We start from the raw sequence: 17,277 nt of genomic DNA, 5'->3' as shown, positions 1-17,277 counted from the left end.
GTATGTATAGCAGAATTGCCAATCAGTGCCAGCTAAGTATCCCCATAGTCTCTTTGTTACTAGTTATCTGACCCCCATACATGTCTCTGCACTGAGAGCTACCAAAGCTGCTGCTGCTGCTACTGCTGCTGCTGCTGCTGCTGCTGCTGCTGCTATGACCACTACTGCATATGTGTACTCCAGGGAGAATTTCACCCCAATGTCACAAACTTCTCCTGCTAACCTTTTAAGTTTTCTTAGACAGGAAAAATGTCTCACCCTGATCTTTTCTTGGCTCTTCCACTTGAAAAATTGATTTGAGGCCTTATTTCAAAATTGTTTGAAAGGGAATGTTGGGAGAGTTCAGCTGGGTGGCTACCCCTAACCTACCGTCTTGACTCTGCCTCTTTCATAATTCTATCAGAGTAGTTTCAATGCAATAAAGTTCAGTCCCTTTGAAGGTCTCTTTTTTCTATTGCCTGCTTATTGATATGTAACATGCAGCCAAGTATAAATGGAAACAATGAAGGCAATTTTGAGTAGATATAAAATCAAATTTTCCTGTAATTGGAATTTAAAAAGGGGACACTTTCCCCCAGAAAACATAAGGTTCCTTTTTAGGATTTGGATTTAAAAGTCTGAATGTACAACTCAAAAAAGAAAAATAAATTTATATAATAGTGACTATCATTTACATATTGTTTTAAGGTTTTCAGATCAATATATATGTGTGTGTAGATAGAAAGATAGATATTTTTTTCTTTTCCTTTGGTCCTCACAACAGTCTTATGAGTTAGATGCCATTACTATCCTCACTTTGCAGATGGAGAAACTGAGGCTGAGAGAGGTTAAGTGTCTGAAGCAGGATTGTAATTCAGGTCTTCCAGACTCCAAGTATAGCACTCTAACCCCTGCACTACCTAGCTGCCTCGGTGTTCAGCTTTTAAGGACTGAATGGAAAAAAAAAAGCCTTTATTAAGCATTTAATTTGTGCTAAGTACTCTACTTAGCATTTGGAATAAGAATAGAAAAAGATGATCCCTGCCTTCAAGGAGCTCATCTTCTAATTGGGTGTGACAATACATATAGGAGAGCCCTACGGGGCAGAAGGTCCTAAGGGTCCAGTGACAGGACTGATGGCAAGCCCCTAAGAGTGCTAAGGATGCATTGAGGTATCTACTCTGAAGAGCTAGGAGTGCCCCACCAGCAATGGGAAAGAGGGAGTGGATTGAAGATTCTGGGTTTCCACTGGTAAAAGTAGGGATATAACTTAAGAGGGAGTGTCTGATGAAAAGGCCAAAAGGGGAAGGAAGAATTTTTAGGAAGGTCGAAGGAAAGCTCTGGGACATACCAGGGTGGAGAAGCGGGGAGGTAGTCCTATTTTATAGCAGCTCTGGCTGGGGCCCTCAAGGTGTCCTGATAATGAGGAAGGGAGGTTCTGGAGATCAAAAGGACTGGATTTATGGAAAGGAGATTACACAAATTACCTTGCCATTTGTGAATTCTAAGCATCCTTCTCCATGTATCTCTGCACCCTACCTCCCTATCCCTTCATACTGACATAATATCAAGGAGGGAATAAAAGTAGAAGACCTAATGAGCTTATGGTTGCTTTCTCTACAGCAAACACCAAGATATTCCAAACTCCTTCTGAACACTGAGAGCCAACTTTTCCAATTTCAGCTACAGTCCAGTAGCTCATCTGTCAGAAATGAGCATATGGTGGAGGAGAAGAGCCGATACAGCTTGGTCATTCATGGAGATGGAAACAGAGTCTCTAGCATCCTGGTAAGGGCTGAGACATTCAGTATGCCCTCATGGGCATACCAAAGTCCTAGAGATATGAGGTGACAGTTGTATTAATCCATTGTCAGGGGCAGCTGAAAAACATTGTGCCTCTCGGGAGGGTTGACTTTTCAAACCTTGGAAAGTTTTATTCATACATTCATTGATTTATTGTTGATGGAATCAATCAATGAACTATAGTGTATATCCTCTTAACAAGGTTGCATTGGTCAAATCTGTAAAACACAGAGTGAATCAAAGGATTGGACAGTTATCTGGTAATTCAGACAGTTAACCTGATTTGCTTAGACAATTAAACTTTGTACATTTGACCCTTCTTTGTAGTTCCATGAGTGATTATCTCAGCAAAGCAAGAGTAAGTCTTAAGAAGAATTCTCTGAAATAGGTCATCTAAAGATTCTATTGATTGCTGCTCCTTGGGGAATTTCTCAAAGTTTTTGGTAAACAAAACCAGGATACCTCATCAATTGCCTTTTGGATTTATACCCAATAGCGAAGTATTTCTGGAGACATCAAAACTGATGACATTTTTAGTTTTCATTTGTGGTGCAGTGAATAGAGTACCAGAACTGGAGTTGGGAAGACCTGAGTTCAAATTCAGCCTCAGCACTTACTATGTGACTATGAACAAGTTGCTTGACCACAATCTGCCTCAGTTTACTCACATGCAAAATGGGAATAACAATAGCATCTACTCCTATATAAATTGTATCTATAATCATCATTATTATTTCTGTCTTATATATTTAACATAGATGTGAGAAAGAAACTTGATCCTATACAAGTATACCTCATAGGGGCAGCTAGGTGGCGAGGTGGATAGAGCACCGGCCCTGGAGTCAGGACTACCTGAGTTCAAATCTGGCCTCAGATACTTAACATTTACTTGCTGTGTGACCCTGGGCAAGTCACTTAACCCCAATTGCCTCACTAAAAAAAAAAAGAAAGAAAGAAAGAAAAGAAAACAAGTACACCTCATACATATGTTGTTATATTGGTCCCTTGTGGGAAGAAGTGTACAGTAGAAGGAACCTCCTCTCTCACAACAATCAATCCTCCCTTCTCTTTCCTACTCTGTATATTCTCAGTCAATGAGCTATAGTGGAGATACCCTGGAAGTCATGAGACTTGGATCCTAATCTGGATTCTGTCAATGATTTTGTGACCTTGGGCAAGTCACCCAAGGTCCTTTCCAAGTTTAAAACCTGGTGATTCCATAAAGCATTAATATATTTTATTTCTATTACTGCCTAGTTAAATATATCTGCAGATGTCATCATAGAGTATAAAAGTGGAGATTTTAAGAAGATTTATATCATACTATTTGCTAACATTCTTATTCTTTTGTCACCTCAAATATAATCTCCAGTTATTTAACAAAGAAGTTACTTAATTTAGATTTTTAGCTTCAGTGGTATAATTTAAAGAAGAAATAAAATTTTTATCTTAAATTTTATCCTAAATTACAGAATTTAGAGTTAACTTGTGTAATAGATCTTTTTTGTTTGTTTGCTTATTTGATTTTGGGGGGTTTTTTTGTGGGTAAATGAGGGTTAAGTGACTTGCCCAGGGTCACACAGCTAGTAAGTGTCAAGAGTCTGAGGCCGAATTTGAACTCAGGTCTTCCTGAATCCAGGGCTGGTGCTTTATCCACTGTGCCACCTAGCTGCCCTTGTAATAGGTCTTTTAAAATTAAATAAAATAATTTTTTATAATTTCTTGTGATCATATTAGAGATTAAAGAGGACATATTTTATTTCCCATCATTAAGTTTTTGCATTGCTTCAAATTCTATTTTCTTTGGGTTTTTTTCTTTGTTTTTTGTGGGGCAATGAGTTAATTGACTTGCCCAGGATCACACAGCTAGTAACTGTCAAGTGTCTGAGGCCAGATTTGAACTCAGGTCCTTCTGAATCCAGAGACAGTGCTTTATCTACTGCCCTATCTAACTGCCTAATTCTATTTTTTGGTAATAATTTTATAAGCAAATGATTACTTGGTAGATAGATAGAATACTTGTAAGAATTTGTAATCTAGAGATCATCCAGCCCCAGTAAACCAGGATCAGGCCTCTGGAGCTTCTGTATCAGTTATAGCATCACCTTCTTCTGCAACTCAGCCCAAAGACAGTCACAGTCTTGGGTGGCAGTCCCAGGCAGGGGAAGAGCACAAGCACACAAGAGCTTGCAGCCACAGTGGAGCAGGATTCTATTCATAGTTCCAGGGCAGATAAGCAACCCTATGGTTGCTTGAAGACCAGAGCACAGACCAGGAGAGTGGTAAACATACCTCTCATTAAATCATACCTCCTTGAAAGAACTAAGGACTTACAAATTCCTAGAAATATCTCTGAAAACAGCTGTTCAAACTCTCTGAAGCTTGAGACAGTGCGCTCTCCACCTTGGAAGCAGTGTCCCACTTTAACAAAGAGTTAAAAGTCAAGAAATAGGCTGGGAAGATGAGCAAATAGAAAAAAACTGCTTACACTAGACATTTTTTTGGTGACAAGGAAGATAAAATTACACCCTCTGAAGAAGATAACAAAGTCAAAGCTCCTACATGCAAAGCTTCCAAGAAAAATATGAATTGATCTCAGGCCACAGAAGGCCTCAAAAAGGACTTTGAAAATAAAATAAGAGAGGTAGAAGAAAAAATGGAAAGAGAAATGAGAGTGATGCAAGAAAATCATGAAAAAAGTCAACAGCTTGGCAATAGAGAGACAAAAAGGGGGGAAAATGAGAATTCAACAAAAGAGAAAACTTCCAGGTACTCTTGATGAAAAGACCTGAGCTGAATAGAAAATTGGACTTTCAAATACAAGACCCTAGAGAAGCATAAAAAAAGTAAACAGGAAAAAGAAATCATAAGGGATATTAAAAGGTTAAACTGTTTACATTCCTACATGAGAAAATGATACTTGTAACTCATAAACACTTTCTCATTGTTAGGGTGGGTGGATGGAGTATATTTAGACAGAGGGCACAGGTGTGAGTTGAAAGTGAAGGGATTATATCTTTTAAAAATATAATTAGGGAGTGAGAGGATTGCACTGGGAGAAAGAGAAAAGGAGAGGTGGAATGGGGTAAAGTATTGCACATAAAAGAAACAAGAAAAAGCTTATACAGTGGAGGGGGAGAAAGGGGAGGCTCTGGGGAGTGAGTGAACCTCAATCTCATCAGAATTGGTTCAAAGAGGGAATAACATACATACTCAATTGGGTATAGTAATATATATACCTTAGCTACAGGAAAGTAGGAGGGGAAGGGGATAAGTGGGGGGTGATAGAAGGGAGGGCAGATTGCAGAAGAGGGCAGTTAGAAGCAAAACACTTTTGAGGAGGGACACGGTGAAAGAATATAGAAAATAGAGTAAATGTTATAGGGAGGGAATAGGATGGAAGGAAATACAATTAGCAGTAGTAACTGTGAAAAAACTTGAAGCAAGTTTGTCTGACAGGCCTCATTTCTCAAACACATGGAGAATTCAGTCAAATTTGTTAAAATAAGGGTCATTTCCCAATTGATAGATGATCAAAAAATAAGTTTTCAGATGAAATAATCAAAGCTACCCATAGCCATATAAAAAACTGTTCTAACTCACTATTGATTGGAGAGATGCAGGTCAAAACAATTCTGGAGTACTACTTCATGCCTATTGGATTGGATGGACAGCAGAGAAAAATGACAAATGTTGTAGGGAATATGGGGGAAATGAGACATTAATACATTTTTGGCAAAGTTGTAAACTGATCCAAACATTCTGTAGAGCAATTTCAAATTATGGCCAAAGGGCTATAAAACCATGCATACTCTTTGACCTGGTTAATACCACTACTAGGTCGGTATCCAAAAAGAGATAAAAAACAAAAAGTTGAATTTGAAATTGAGGAGATGCCCATCGATTGGGGAATGACTAAACAAATTGTGGGATGAGATTGTGATGGAATACTATTGTGCTATAAGAAATGATGAGCAGGATGCTTTAGGAAAAAGGGTCCACAATGTCCTATTCATGGAGTATAAATTGGACCATTCAGGAAAAAAATCTGAAACTATAACCAAGAACTCACTAACCTGTATGTACTCTTTCTTTCAGCACTGGCATAGTACAAGGCTTATGCCTCAAAGAGATTAAAGAAAGAGGGCAAGAACTTAGATGTGCAAAAATGTTGGTAGTAGCATTTCTTGTTGTGGCAAAAACAGAAATAGAAGTAGGTCCCCATTAATTGGGATGGAATATTATTGTGCCACAGGATATTGGAAAAGGGACAGGAAACTTGAAAAGACATGCATGAACTGATGCAGAGTAAAGTGAAGAGAACCAGAAGAACAATTTATTTATACACTGACTACTATAACATTGTAAAGAAAAACAACTTTGAAAGAATTAAGAATATTGATCAATGACCAATCAATCAAAACTTCAGAAGATGGATGATGAATCAGGCTTCCCACCTCTTGTTGGAGAAGTGCAAAATAACATGTTCATTTTCAGATGAGGCCAACGTGTGGGGTTTTGTATTTTTCTTAACTAACTTTATTTGTTACAAGAAAGGACTTTTATTTTTTGGTTAAAGGAGTGCTTCAGGACTCTGAGTACAGAGTTGCCTGCCTAAACTCTTATTATGGGGTTCTATTATAGTATGTTTTATTATAAGGCACCCTGCTCCAGATTTCTTTGCAAAACACTGCTTTGCTACATACAGGTGTGGACCTCTGCCTATATTAAGCTTTTCCTTATATTTTGATTAGTTTTACTAAACTATTTTTTTAAAATTCCTCACCCCAGCACAGTTTGAAGATCATATTCAACTAAGTAAATTTATTTTGTTTTATTTATTATAGATGAAAGACATGGGAACCAAACCAGCCAATGGCATGGCAGCCGTGAGGTATGTGTAATGGAATTCTAGTGCCTAGGGGCATGTTCTGATTCTGTTCTGAAGGGCACAGGTGGATAAGCTGCAGGGTTCTATCCTAAGCAGGGGTGGTTGCCTCTGAAGTATCTGCAGGGTGAGAATCAGTAGGGATTTCCCTGGGAAATGGAAAGGCAGGAAGGGAAGAACTAAAAGGCAGGGTGCTTTAAGATCACAGGAGGTAGAATTGGAAGAGAAGTTAGAGGTCATATAGTTCAGCCACCTTGTTTTGAAGGTGAGGAAACTAAGGCCCCAAAAGTTCAACTGATTTACCAAAAATCCCATAGACAATAAGGAGCAGAGCAGAGATTTGATTGCAGGTCTTCGTGTGCTTAATCCATTGTTGTTTTCTGCTAAACCACACTATGTCTCTAAAATACTTTACTTATAAAAACCCTGTGAAGTGTGTGGTATGAGTATTATTACCTTCACTTTTTTGTTAATGTTCAATCGTTTCAGTTGTGTCCAACTCTTCATGACCCCATTTAGTGTTTTCTTGGCAGAGATACTGGAATAGTTTGCCATTTCCTTCTCCAACTTATTTTACAGAAGAGGAAACTGAGGCAAACCAGGTTAAGTGACTTGCCCAGGATCACACAGCTAATAAGTGTCTGAGGCTGGATTTGAACTCAGGTCTTCCTGACCACAGGCTTGGCACTCTATCCACTGAACCACCTAGCTGCACCCTCACATTAGAGATAAAGAAACTAAGACTCTGAATGGTTCTTAAGTGACTTATTTGTAGGAAGCGTTTGTGGTGGAATTTGAACCCAGGACTCCTTACCTTTCTCCATGAAATGTCCTGGAAAGGTCATGACAGAGCCCAATCCTGGAGTAATCGGCTTCCCCATCCTGGAGGCCCCTGGGCCCTGCTGCCTAAATTCCTCCTTCCTTAGTTTGTCTATTTCTCATTAAAAAGGAAGAGCAATTGGTAAGTATCCTGGAGAGGTACATCAAGGGCCTTGGTCAGCATCATAGAGTCCAAGAATTGAAAAGGACTTCAGAGGTCATCGAGTGCAACATGTACCCAAGGTTTGAATCTTTCCTACAACATCTCCACCAAGTGATAATCCGGTCTTTGTTTAAACAGTTCTAGCAAAAGTAAATTTACTAACTCATTTTTCATTTAGAAAGGGCTATTTGGAATTTTTTTCTTATGTCAAACTGAAATCTTCCTTCTAAGTTCCACTCATTGCCCTGAGAGAGTCAGTGTGGTGCAGCAGAAACAGCTCTGGAATCATCTCAAATTCTGCCTTGGTTGCTACCTGTGTGACAAAAAGCATTTTACTTCTCAAGGCCTCAGCTTTCTCTAAGATGAGGAGGTTGGACTAGATGGCTTTGTGGTCTTAAAAATGTAAATCGAAGATCCTGCAATCCTATTTGGGATCTCTGAAGTCAGAGTGTTGCACCAACTATAATCCCAACAAACATTTGTTGAACAACTATGTGTGAAACTCTGTTCTATGCAGGGTAGACTTTATATGTGTGTATGTGTGTGTGTATGTATGTGCCTATATATGTGCAGGTGTGTGCATATATGCATGTGTATATATGTAAGCACACAAAAATCTGACCTGCCTAGCATAGTGTTCTGTTACATATGTGTGTATATATTATCATATGCATGTATGTATGTTTATGTATACATACATATGTGTATATGAAGGGAATTGCATTTGTTTGCTTCCTCCTACCCAACTTGGAAAATCCCTAATCTTATTAGAAATTTAGAAATTAGAAATCAGATTACCTAATTTTGTATCCTGGTTAATTGTTTACTTTTAATTAATTGGCCTTGTTTGATTGTTTTTAATGCAGAAAAATCTGTCTCCCCCTGTATTGGGGCTCTAGTCCTAGGCTGAGAAGGTGTGGTCCCGATTTGCTATGCAGTTGTCATGCATTGCTTGATAAATTGAGATGTTCAGAGGCTTGAACCTTTGTTTCATCAGTAATTTCATCTTTTACCTGTTTCATGTGTATGTGTTACATGTATATAAGACACACATACATCTCCACATATACACACACCAATATACAGAATGTTGTTCTAGCATAGTGTTCTGTTACATGTACATATGTATGATACATGTATATGTATATTACACACATATCTTTATACACACAACAACAACTGTGTGTAAAATACTGTGCTAGGCTGGTCAGAGTTTATATGTAGGTATAATTAACCTACATATATATGTGTGTTCTGTGTAGATACAGTATATATTTGTATGTATGTGTGTGAGTATATATATGAATCTATCTAAAATAAAATATGGTCCAGGTCTTTATGGATCTCACAATCTATTAAGGGAATATGATAATGCCTCAATAAAATAATTCAAAATAATTTATGACTATCAACTAAAAGACACACAAAGAATGTGCTGTGTAAGGTCTAATGAGGCTGGCATGGGTTGAGAGTTGTGAAAATCTTCATGGAAGGGTGGTATGGAAGGGGAATTACGTGTCCTCCCGTCTTATTGGTACATAGCGTCTGTCAGAGAGAAGAGAAGTTATACGACTAGGAAGACTGAATGCAAACAGACTGTGGAGGGCCTTAAATGAAAATGGGGAGCCATTGAAGGGATCGGAGCAGAGAAGGGACATGATCAGATCCACACTTGAGAAAGATTAATCTAGCAATAGTATGAAGCTGATGATATTAGAAGCGGGGGGGAGGGGGGCAGCTAGGTGGCACAGTGGATGAAGCACTGACCCTGGATTCAGGAGGACCTGAGCTCAAATCCAGCCTCAGACACTTGACACTTACTATCTGTATGACCCTGGTCAAGTTACTTAACCTTCATTGGCCCCCCCCCCCCCCCCAAAATAATTAGAAGCAGGAAAATTTGTTGGGAGGCTATTGTTACACTTCATTTACATGGTAATGAGGGCAACACCTAAAAGTGTGGTTGGGAGAATAGAGAAGGTAGACAAATATGAAAGACATTTCAGAAGCAGAAATCACAGGAGTTAAAAAAATTTGTATGGAATTGAAGACAGGGGCAGGGGTATGAAGAAGAATGTACTACAGATAACATCAAGGAAGGAAAAAAGAGTCGACTGAGCACCTACTTTGTGCCAGGCACTGTCCTAAGCCCTTTACAAATATTACCTCCTCAATCCTCACAACAAGCCTGGGGAATAGGTGCTATTGCTATCCTCATTTTACAGTTAAGGAAACTGAAGTAGACAGATGTTAAGTGACTTGTCCAGGGTCACATAGCTAGTAAGTAACTGAGGCAGGATTTGAACTCAGGTCTTTCTCATTCCGTTGGCCAGGGCTCTATCCACTACACTGCCTTCTAGTCAAGCATGAGTGGTTATGTGAATAGTGGTGCCACTGATAGGGATGATGAATGGAGAGCAGGTTTCAGAGGTAACATTTATTTTTGGACATGTTGGGTTTGAGGCTTCAATGAGACATCAAGGTAAGTATGTCTTAAAGTTCATCTGAGATGCAGACCTGAAATTTAGGAAAGGAGAAGTTTAGCTGTACGGGGATAGTAGTTGTAGTTGTTTGAATGAGTGAGATCAACAATACAGTGCAGAGAGAGAAGAGGACCTACGCCAGAACATGGCAGACAAGCAACATTAAGAAGAGGGACCAGCAAAGAAGTCAAAGAAATAGAGGTGAGCAAAGTAAGAGGAGAATCAGGATAATGCAATATATTGAAACTAAGGAAAGAGAGTATATGCAGGAAGGAGGCACTGATCAGTAGAGCCAAATGCTTCAAAAGAGATGAAGGGCTGGCTGTGTGACCCTGGGCAAGTCACTTAACCCCATTGCCCCATAAAAAAAAAAAGAGAGATGAAGGGGAATGAGGGACTGAGAAAAAGGCCTCTGGACTTAGTGATAAGGGAGTCACTGATACCCTTTGAGGGAGCAGAGGGCAGAGACCTCCAGCTCCTCCACATTATGGTGGTTCCACACTTTGAAGACATGTGTCATCACCTAAGTATAGTTTCTCTTTCCCATGCTAAATATTAGCAATCCCTGTGACCAGTTCTCAGTGACATGGTTTCGCATGTCCTCGGCATCTTTGTTGTCTTCCTCTGGACACACTCCGGCTTGTGATTGTTCCTTCTAAACTGTGGTGTATAGAACTCCTGAAGAAGAGTTCTGATCAGCACAAAGCACAGGGTGATGTCACCTTCCATACTCACTCATTATAATTCTGCTGGGACAACCCAACATTGCTGTAGCTTTATCTGCAAACACATCACACTGTTCATTCATATTGAGCTCATAATCCACAAAACGTCTTAAGTTCTTTTTCCACATGAAATCACACATTTCATCCTATGCCTTGCAGCTGATTTTTTAAAACCTAAGTGCACAGTTCAGTTACATTTATCCTTATTTAAATTCATCTTGTTAGATTTAGTCTATTCTGTATTTCCAACCTATTGATCTCTTTGGATCTCAAATCTGCTAACCAACATATTAGCTTTGCACTAGGTAGCTAGACAGCACAGTGGATAGAGCACTAGACCTGGAGTCGGGAAGACCTCAGTTCAAATACAGCCTGAGACATTTAGTAGCTGTGTGACTCTGGGCAAGTCGCTTGATCTCTGCCTCAGTTTCCATAAATGCAAAATGGGGATACTAATAGCACCTACCTCCCAGGGTTGTTGTGAAGATCAAAGGAAGTAATATTTATAAATCGTTTCATGCAGTGCCTGGCACACAGTAGGCGCTCAATCCGTGCTTATTTCCCTCCTTTAAAAAGAATCTAAGTGAGATTACTCTGGCATCACTTAGAGAACCTGGTAGGCTCCTAGATGATTGCAAATTCTACTTCTACATTACTGAGAGTCTGTATGATGCCATAACTGGGTGCTCCTCTCCCCATTCACAGGTTTGTTAACACTTTGGACAAAGAAGTGAATATCTCCCTGGGCAAAGGTGGCATCCTCAATGTCGGTGAAAACTATAGTATCTCTTCTTATAGGACTTTGGAAAGGGGAGAGTAAGTACCTTAACCTCACAGGTATTTATCTGAGTGGCGGGATGTCTATATAGTGCTTCACAGGTTACAATGTATGGCCCACTCCAAGTTTTCTAGGCAGTTGCCAGTTCTGTTCAACACCAATCCGATAACAATGTGGATACATAATCTCTTTTTTCCCTGGAGTAAGGCTTGTCTAATCCTATGTTTCCCCCTTCGCTCCACCCCTTAGATACCGTTATGTGCCATGCAGGACATATGATGAGGAATTCTACCTAGACCTGGGTCTGCTTGACTTTGGTGCAGCATATACAGTCTTCATTGTTAAGGTGAGCTGCCATCTCCCCAGTAACAAAAGAACTGGACGTTGAAGACATTATCATTGGTCGTTGACTCATAGTTGGTAAAAGGATGCCAGGCAGCTAAGGCTGAATGCGGGATGCACAACTAGACATGTTCACACAGCTTTCCTGCCCTACCCCCAAACCCAAGAGATAATAGAGGATCAAAAAAAGTGGGACAATAATCAGTCCCCGTGGTGTATTTGTGAATTTGTTCTCTTTTTATCTGGTGAGGTAGGAGGAGGGGAGGATTCCCCATTGTGCTTCCCTGCGACTCAGCAAGGCAATATGGTACAGCAGAAAGAACATTAGATTTGGAGTCAGAGGACCTGGCTTTAAATATTGTCTCTGCTGCTTTCTACTTGTGAGACCTAGGGCTAATACTGTCTCTGATCTCTGGACATGTTTCCTTATCTACAGAAGAAGCATTGGACTAGATCACCTCTGAGATCCCTTCCAACTTTTAAATTCCATCAGAAAATCTAAGGAAAAAGAGGTTGAGGTGGTACATCTTTAAAAAAAATAATAATAAATCTAAGCTTTTCACCATGGGGCAGCTGAGCCTGCAGTAAAGAAGACTTATCTTTCTGATTTCAAATCTAGCCTTAGACACTTAGTAGCTGTGTGACCCTGAGCAAGTCACTTAACTTGTTTGCTTCATTTCCTCATCGGTAAAATGAGCTGGAGAAGGAAATGCAAAACACTCCACTATCTTTGCTAAGAAAACTCCGAATGGGGTCACAAAGAGTTGAGCATGACTGAAAACAACTGAACAACAACCTCACCATGACCAGAAAAACAGGAATAGGTCTAGGGTTAGCAATCCTGCAACATGGTCCCTTTAACAAATTACCTTCATTTGATATATTTGGAGAGGCACCAGGGATAGTGGGAAGAGCAATTGGATTTGGATCCAGATATACTTGAGTTTGAACCCCAGCTCTGACACGTTACCTGGGAGCATCACTTTACAAGACAACAAATAGAAAGTTGGAATAGATCTGGTAATTAATTTTCCTCTATCCATACCAAATTGTTGTCTTGCCCATATTGAACACACACAAAAACTTACACTAATTTAATTAAATAAAAACACAAATTTTAGTAGCTTTTATATTTTCTAGTATGACTAAGTGCTTCCTCTATCTGGTTCATCAACACCGTGACCTTGGAGAAGAAGATACCTGATGAATTAAAAATTGTCTCCTCTACAAAGCTATAGCAAAGCACTGTCCCTTGTTGCCAGATAGATGTGTGTTAATTGGAATAGTTCATTGATGGGTCTCCTCTTCTTCCTCTTTTGCAGAAGTCTGGAAAAGGCCCCTGGGCCTGGAAAACCAAGAACATTCCAGCCAACAAGGTGTCGATCTTGTGGCAGATGCCGCAGTATGTGCTCATCACTGCTGGGGAGGTCATGTTCTCTGTTACCAGCTTTGAATTCACTTACACTGAGGTAAGTGTTTCTAGCAGCTGATTCATGGGGATTGAGTAGAACAGACTGGGAGTTCAGAGTCGGTGACTTTGAGACAAGTCTCCCTTCTCTTACCTGTGACCCTGCATAGAAAGACAGCCCTGTGTGCAGAGATACCTTAATTCAGTTTATAGAGTCTGGCTCTGGGGAGAGCTCACCAGGTATGAGGCCAAAACTGCATCAAGGCAGACATTTATGCGGTCTTGTTGAGACAGAGAACCCATGAGCCCTGCAGCTTCCTTGTTCACTCCATTTCCTTGTGTTCTTTCCAGGCTCCTCCCAGCATGAAGTCGGTGCTGCAGGCAGCTCGGCTGCTGACGGTCTCCATAGGAAACTTTATTGTGCTCATTGTGGCGAAGTCTGTTTTTCTGATACAGGTAAAGTTCCAAGTTCTGGGTCATGGGTGTTATAGTTAAAATTATATTATTGTTCTCTAATGCTTAAGCCTCAGAAGGTTTTATATTCTGCTACATATGATTGTACACAGAAATCTATCCCTAGTAGTGTGTGGTCTTCCGTGGGTTCATCATTGTCAGATGACTTTGCCTAAATGAGATGTGTGAGGTGGGCATCAGGATGCTAATAGGGGATAGCATTGTATTGCCAGCACTCACAGTGGCTAGAAGGGAACTGGTGTGGCAACTGAGAGGAAGGAAATCCTTCTCGTGAAATGGAGATCAGTTAGGCCTTCCCTCTGTGAGTGGTTACACAAATAGAAGTCATGTGTAGCATGAGCAAAAGACTGAGAGTCCACACTCTGGAGTTCAACATCTTGTTTTACCTTCACTTATTCTCATAATAACCCTGCAAGGTAGGTGGTACATGTATCTTAATTTTACCAATGACGAAACAGGAACAAAGGGGTAAATTATACAAATGACTTATCTAAGGTCACACAGTTCATGACTGACAGAACCAGGATTCTAATTCAGGTCTTCTGACTCCAAATCCCACACTCTTTCCACTTACACTGTTTTGCTTCTCACTATGCCATGTTTTCATGTGTGTCTAGATAGATGTCCTACTGTTGCTCTAGACATTCTCCAAACCTGAGTATAAAATAGATGGTGGTCAAGTTCATAAATATGTATATAAACATATACATATATATATGTATGTGCACGCTTGTATATAAATGTGTGTACAACATGTGTATAATACACGTATTTATGCACATGATTTGAGTTTGGGACAAAGCTGAAGAAGGAGGTATTTGCGTTGAAGGGTATGTTAACGGGTCATGGGCATCATCTCACATTTTGTTCCATGGGGAGGGAAGATGGGGATTGAAGCATTCCCTGTAACTGCAACTGTTCTGTCAAGTTAGAATGGCCATGAAATAGAAGGCTGGAAATGTATTTAGAGTAGTTAGAACTCTGGGGTTCTCAGACTTCTTCTTCTACCCATCACTACAGGAATCTAGATAAGCTATCTGCTCCCTAAGGGCAAAAAATGGGAACATTGGTGTGGTAGCTTTAGATGTCATTGTGATAGAATAGAAAGACAGAATCCAACAACCACAAGGGCCCAACTTTTCCATTCCCATGGATCTAGAGTGGATTTTCCTTCTCTAGGCGCAGACAAGAATCTCCCTGATCTTAAAAACTTCCATTAAAGTTATTTCTACAGCTTTTCCTCCATACCTCTTCCCTATCAAAGATGAGAAACTCTTCTTGATCCCATTTGGGCTTTTATTGGCAAAGATACTGGAGCGGTTTTCCATTTCCTTCTCCAGCCCCTTTTCCAGATGAGGAAACTGAAGCAAACAGGGTTAAGTGCCTTGCCCAGGATCACACAGCTAGGAAATGTCTGAGGCCGGAGTTGAAGGCACAAAAATGAGTCTTCCTTACTCCACGCATCACCTAGCTGTCCCATCTTTAAATTATGTGCTTCCAAATTGATTTTAACCCCATCTCCTCTTATTTGAAACCTAATAAAAGCAACTAATATCACAGGGGCCTCTTTCTAAGACTTCATAGAACTTTCATCTTCCCAACATCCCTGTCAGAGAAAAGGACAAATTTTTACTCATAAAGAAATTGAGGCAGGGATGGAGAAACAACCTGGCTTCTGAGAATTGCCCTATATGACGGTACAATAGAGCAGGAAGGCACAAACCCTGTTGATGGAGAAGAGCCGATCTCTTTTTCAGACAGGTGTTTTCTGTCACAGAAATGAGCTGGTAGAACTAGTCTTTTCAGTTACCACTTTGAGAATCATTCTTTAAAAAAAAATTCTTATTCACTTTTATTTCTAACTTAACAAGCATGAAATAAAATAGGCATTTCCACATACATAGAAAAGAAAGAGAAGATTGCGGATCACTATTTTGTACAGCTATGAAAACCATTCTCATTGAATCTTCTCTGTGATCCCCAGGTTGGGGTTATTGGAATCATTCTTTTCCTAACCCTCTACTTGGGTTCCTGTGGAGCCCAGAGGGGAATTGGCTTGTTCCTGCGCTCTCCACATTTTCCTTAATCATTTCTCCCTTGCACCTCACCACAATGCCTACAGCTGTGCTCTCTAACCGATTTTTGTCCTTTTCTTTTCTCAGTGGATCGAATTCATCTTATTTTCTGGCCTCCTGTTTGTCGTCTGCTTCATCTTCTCCATTATGGGCCACTACTACATTCCTACAAATCAGGGAAAGAAGAAAAACCAGAAGGAATTTCCTGAAGTAGAATCTGGGGATCTCCTTGTGACCCAGCAGCTCTGATACCCCCTGGACCTTTTTTTTTTCCTGTTCTCCGGACTTGATCCCTTATTCTGTCAGTCCCATATGACATTCCTAGATGGAAACTATCTCCCTTCAGTTGAAGTCTTGGCACAGCCTTCCCTCTGCCAATGGCATGAGAGGGAATCAGCTCCCATAGAGGGATGAACCCCAGGGTTTCCAGAAGTGAGCACTCAAACAAATCTGAGGAGTCAGCTGGACTTGTCTTCATCTCATTGTGCAACTCTGGTCAAGGCCCTGGCCACTCTGTGACTTAGTCTTCTAGTTTGTACAATAAGTACAATATAGGGCTGAATTTTGGGCAGATAATGACTGCTTTGCTGTCCAAAGGAACATGAAGAACACAATAAAGTGCCCATTAATGGGTTTGTGACTGGCTTTGGAGATTTGGGGGGTTGTGGGGTGGGGGAGGTAAGGGACTCAAACAGTTAAGTGGGGACACTTTCATGTGGATCTGGCCCTTGCTGCATTTTAATACTAGTTGAGCCTGTGGCTGAGGGGTTGTTGTTCAAGGGAACAGTCCCAGAAAACTTCAGACCTAGTGTTACTATAAGCAGGTAAGCAGCAAACACTATGTGCCTAAAGTTGTTGTGGTGGGCCCTTTGGGGAATACAGACTGGGACAGAATGAATGCTTGCCCTTTGAGAGCTTAAAATCTAGTGAGGCATTCACAATGAGTGTGTGACCTTTGCCATCACTTTCTGGATTTGGGTTGGCAAAGCTGCCTTTGTAAATAGCAAAGAGTCTCTTCTGAAACATTATGCCTTTAGTTTGGATAGCTTTTACCATATGAATAATGCTAGCTGGTTATGGCTAGGTGAATCATTTGGCCTGGCTTGTCGAAGCATGAAGTTGTAAAACAAAGAACAGAGAATCATTCATACCAACCAATTAGGCTTTTAAAAAAATTATTAAAATAAGTATCAATGAATCACTAAATTCTAGCATTTGCATGAAAAATTTAAAAGAAAGGTACAATTTAGAGTAAAATTATTATATATAACATGGTACTTTTCTCCCTAAACTCCAACTCTTGAATGTGACTTTTTCTAAAAGGAAGGCTAAATGAAAAC

At 40.1% G+C, this 17,277-nt stretch overlaps 1 protein-coding gene across 1 annotated transcript in view; it reads left to right on the top strand.

The window, feature by feature from the left end:
- LOC122747552 (solute carrier family 15 member 2-like) overlaps nt 1-16,186 on the top strand; it is a 96,282-nt gene extending 80,096 nt beyond the window's left edge. The window contains exons 17-23 of the mRNA XM_043993503.1: nt 1,603-1,767; nt 6,630-6,676; nt 11,566-11,676; nt 11,888-11,984; nt 13,303-13,449; nt 13,740-13,844; nt 16,025-16,186. Coding sequence (XP_043849438.1) covers nt 1,603-1,767; nt 6,630-6,676; nt 11,566-11,676; nt 11,888-11,984; nt 13,303-13,449; nt 13,740-13,844; nt 16,025-16,186 — 834 coding nt within the window. The remainder of the gene's footprint in view (nt 1-1,602; nt 1,768-6,629; nt 6,677-11,565; nt 11,677-11,887; nt 11,985-13,302; nt 13,450-13,739; nt 13,845-16,024) is intronic.
- Nucleotides 16,187-17,277: the final 1,091 nt, after the last annotated feature.

This window comes from Dromiciops gliroides, chromosome 3, assembly GCF_019393635.1.
Source record: "Dromiciops gliroides isolate mDroGli1 chromosome 3, mDroGli1.pri, whole genome shotgun sequence".
Classification (NCBI taxonomy): Eukaryota; Metazoa; Chordata; class Mammalia; order Microbiotheria; family Microbiotheriidae; genus Dromiciops; species Dromiciops gliroides.
The sequence above is the reverse complement of the archived record's forward strand: the minus strand, read 5'-3'. Positions and strand labels throughout refer to the sequence as shown.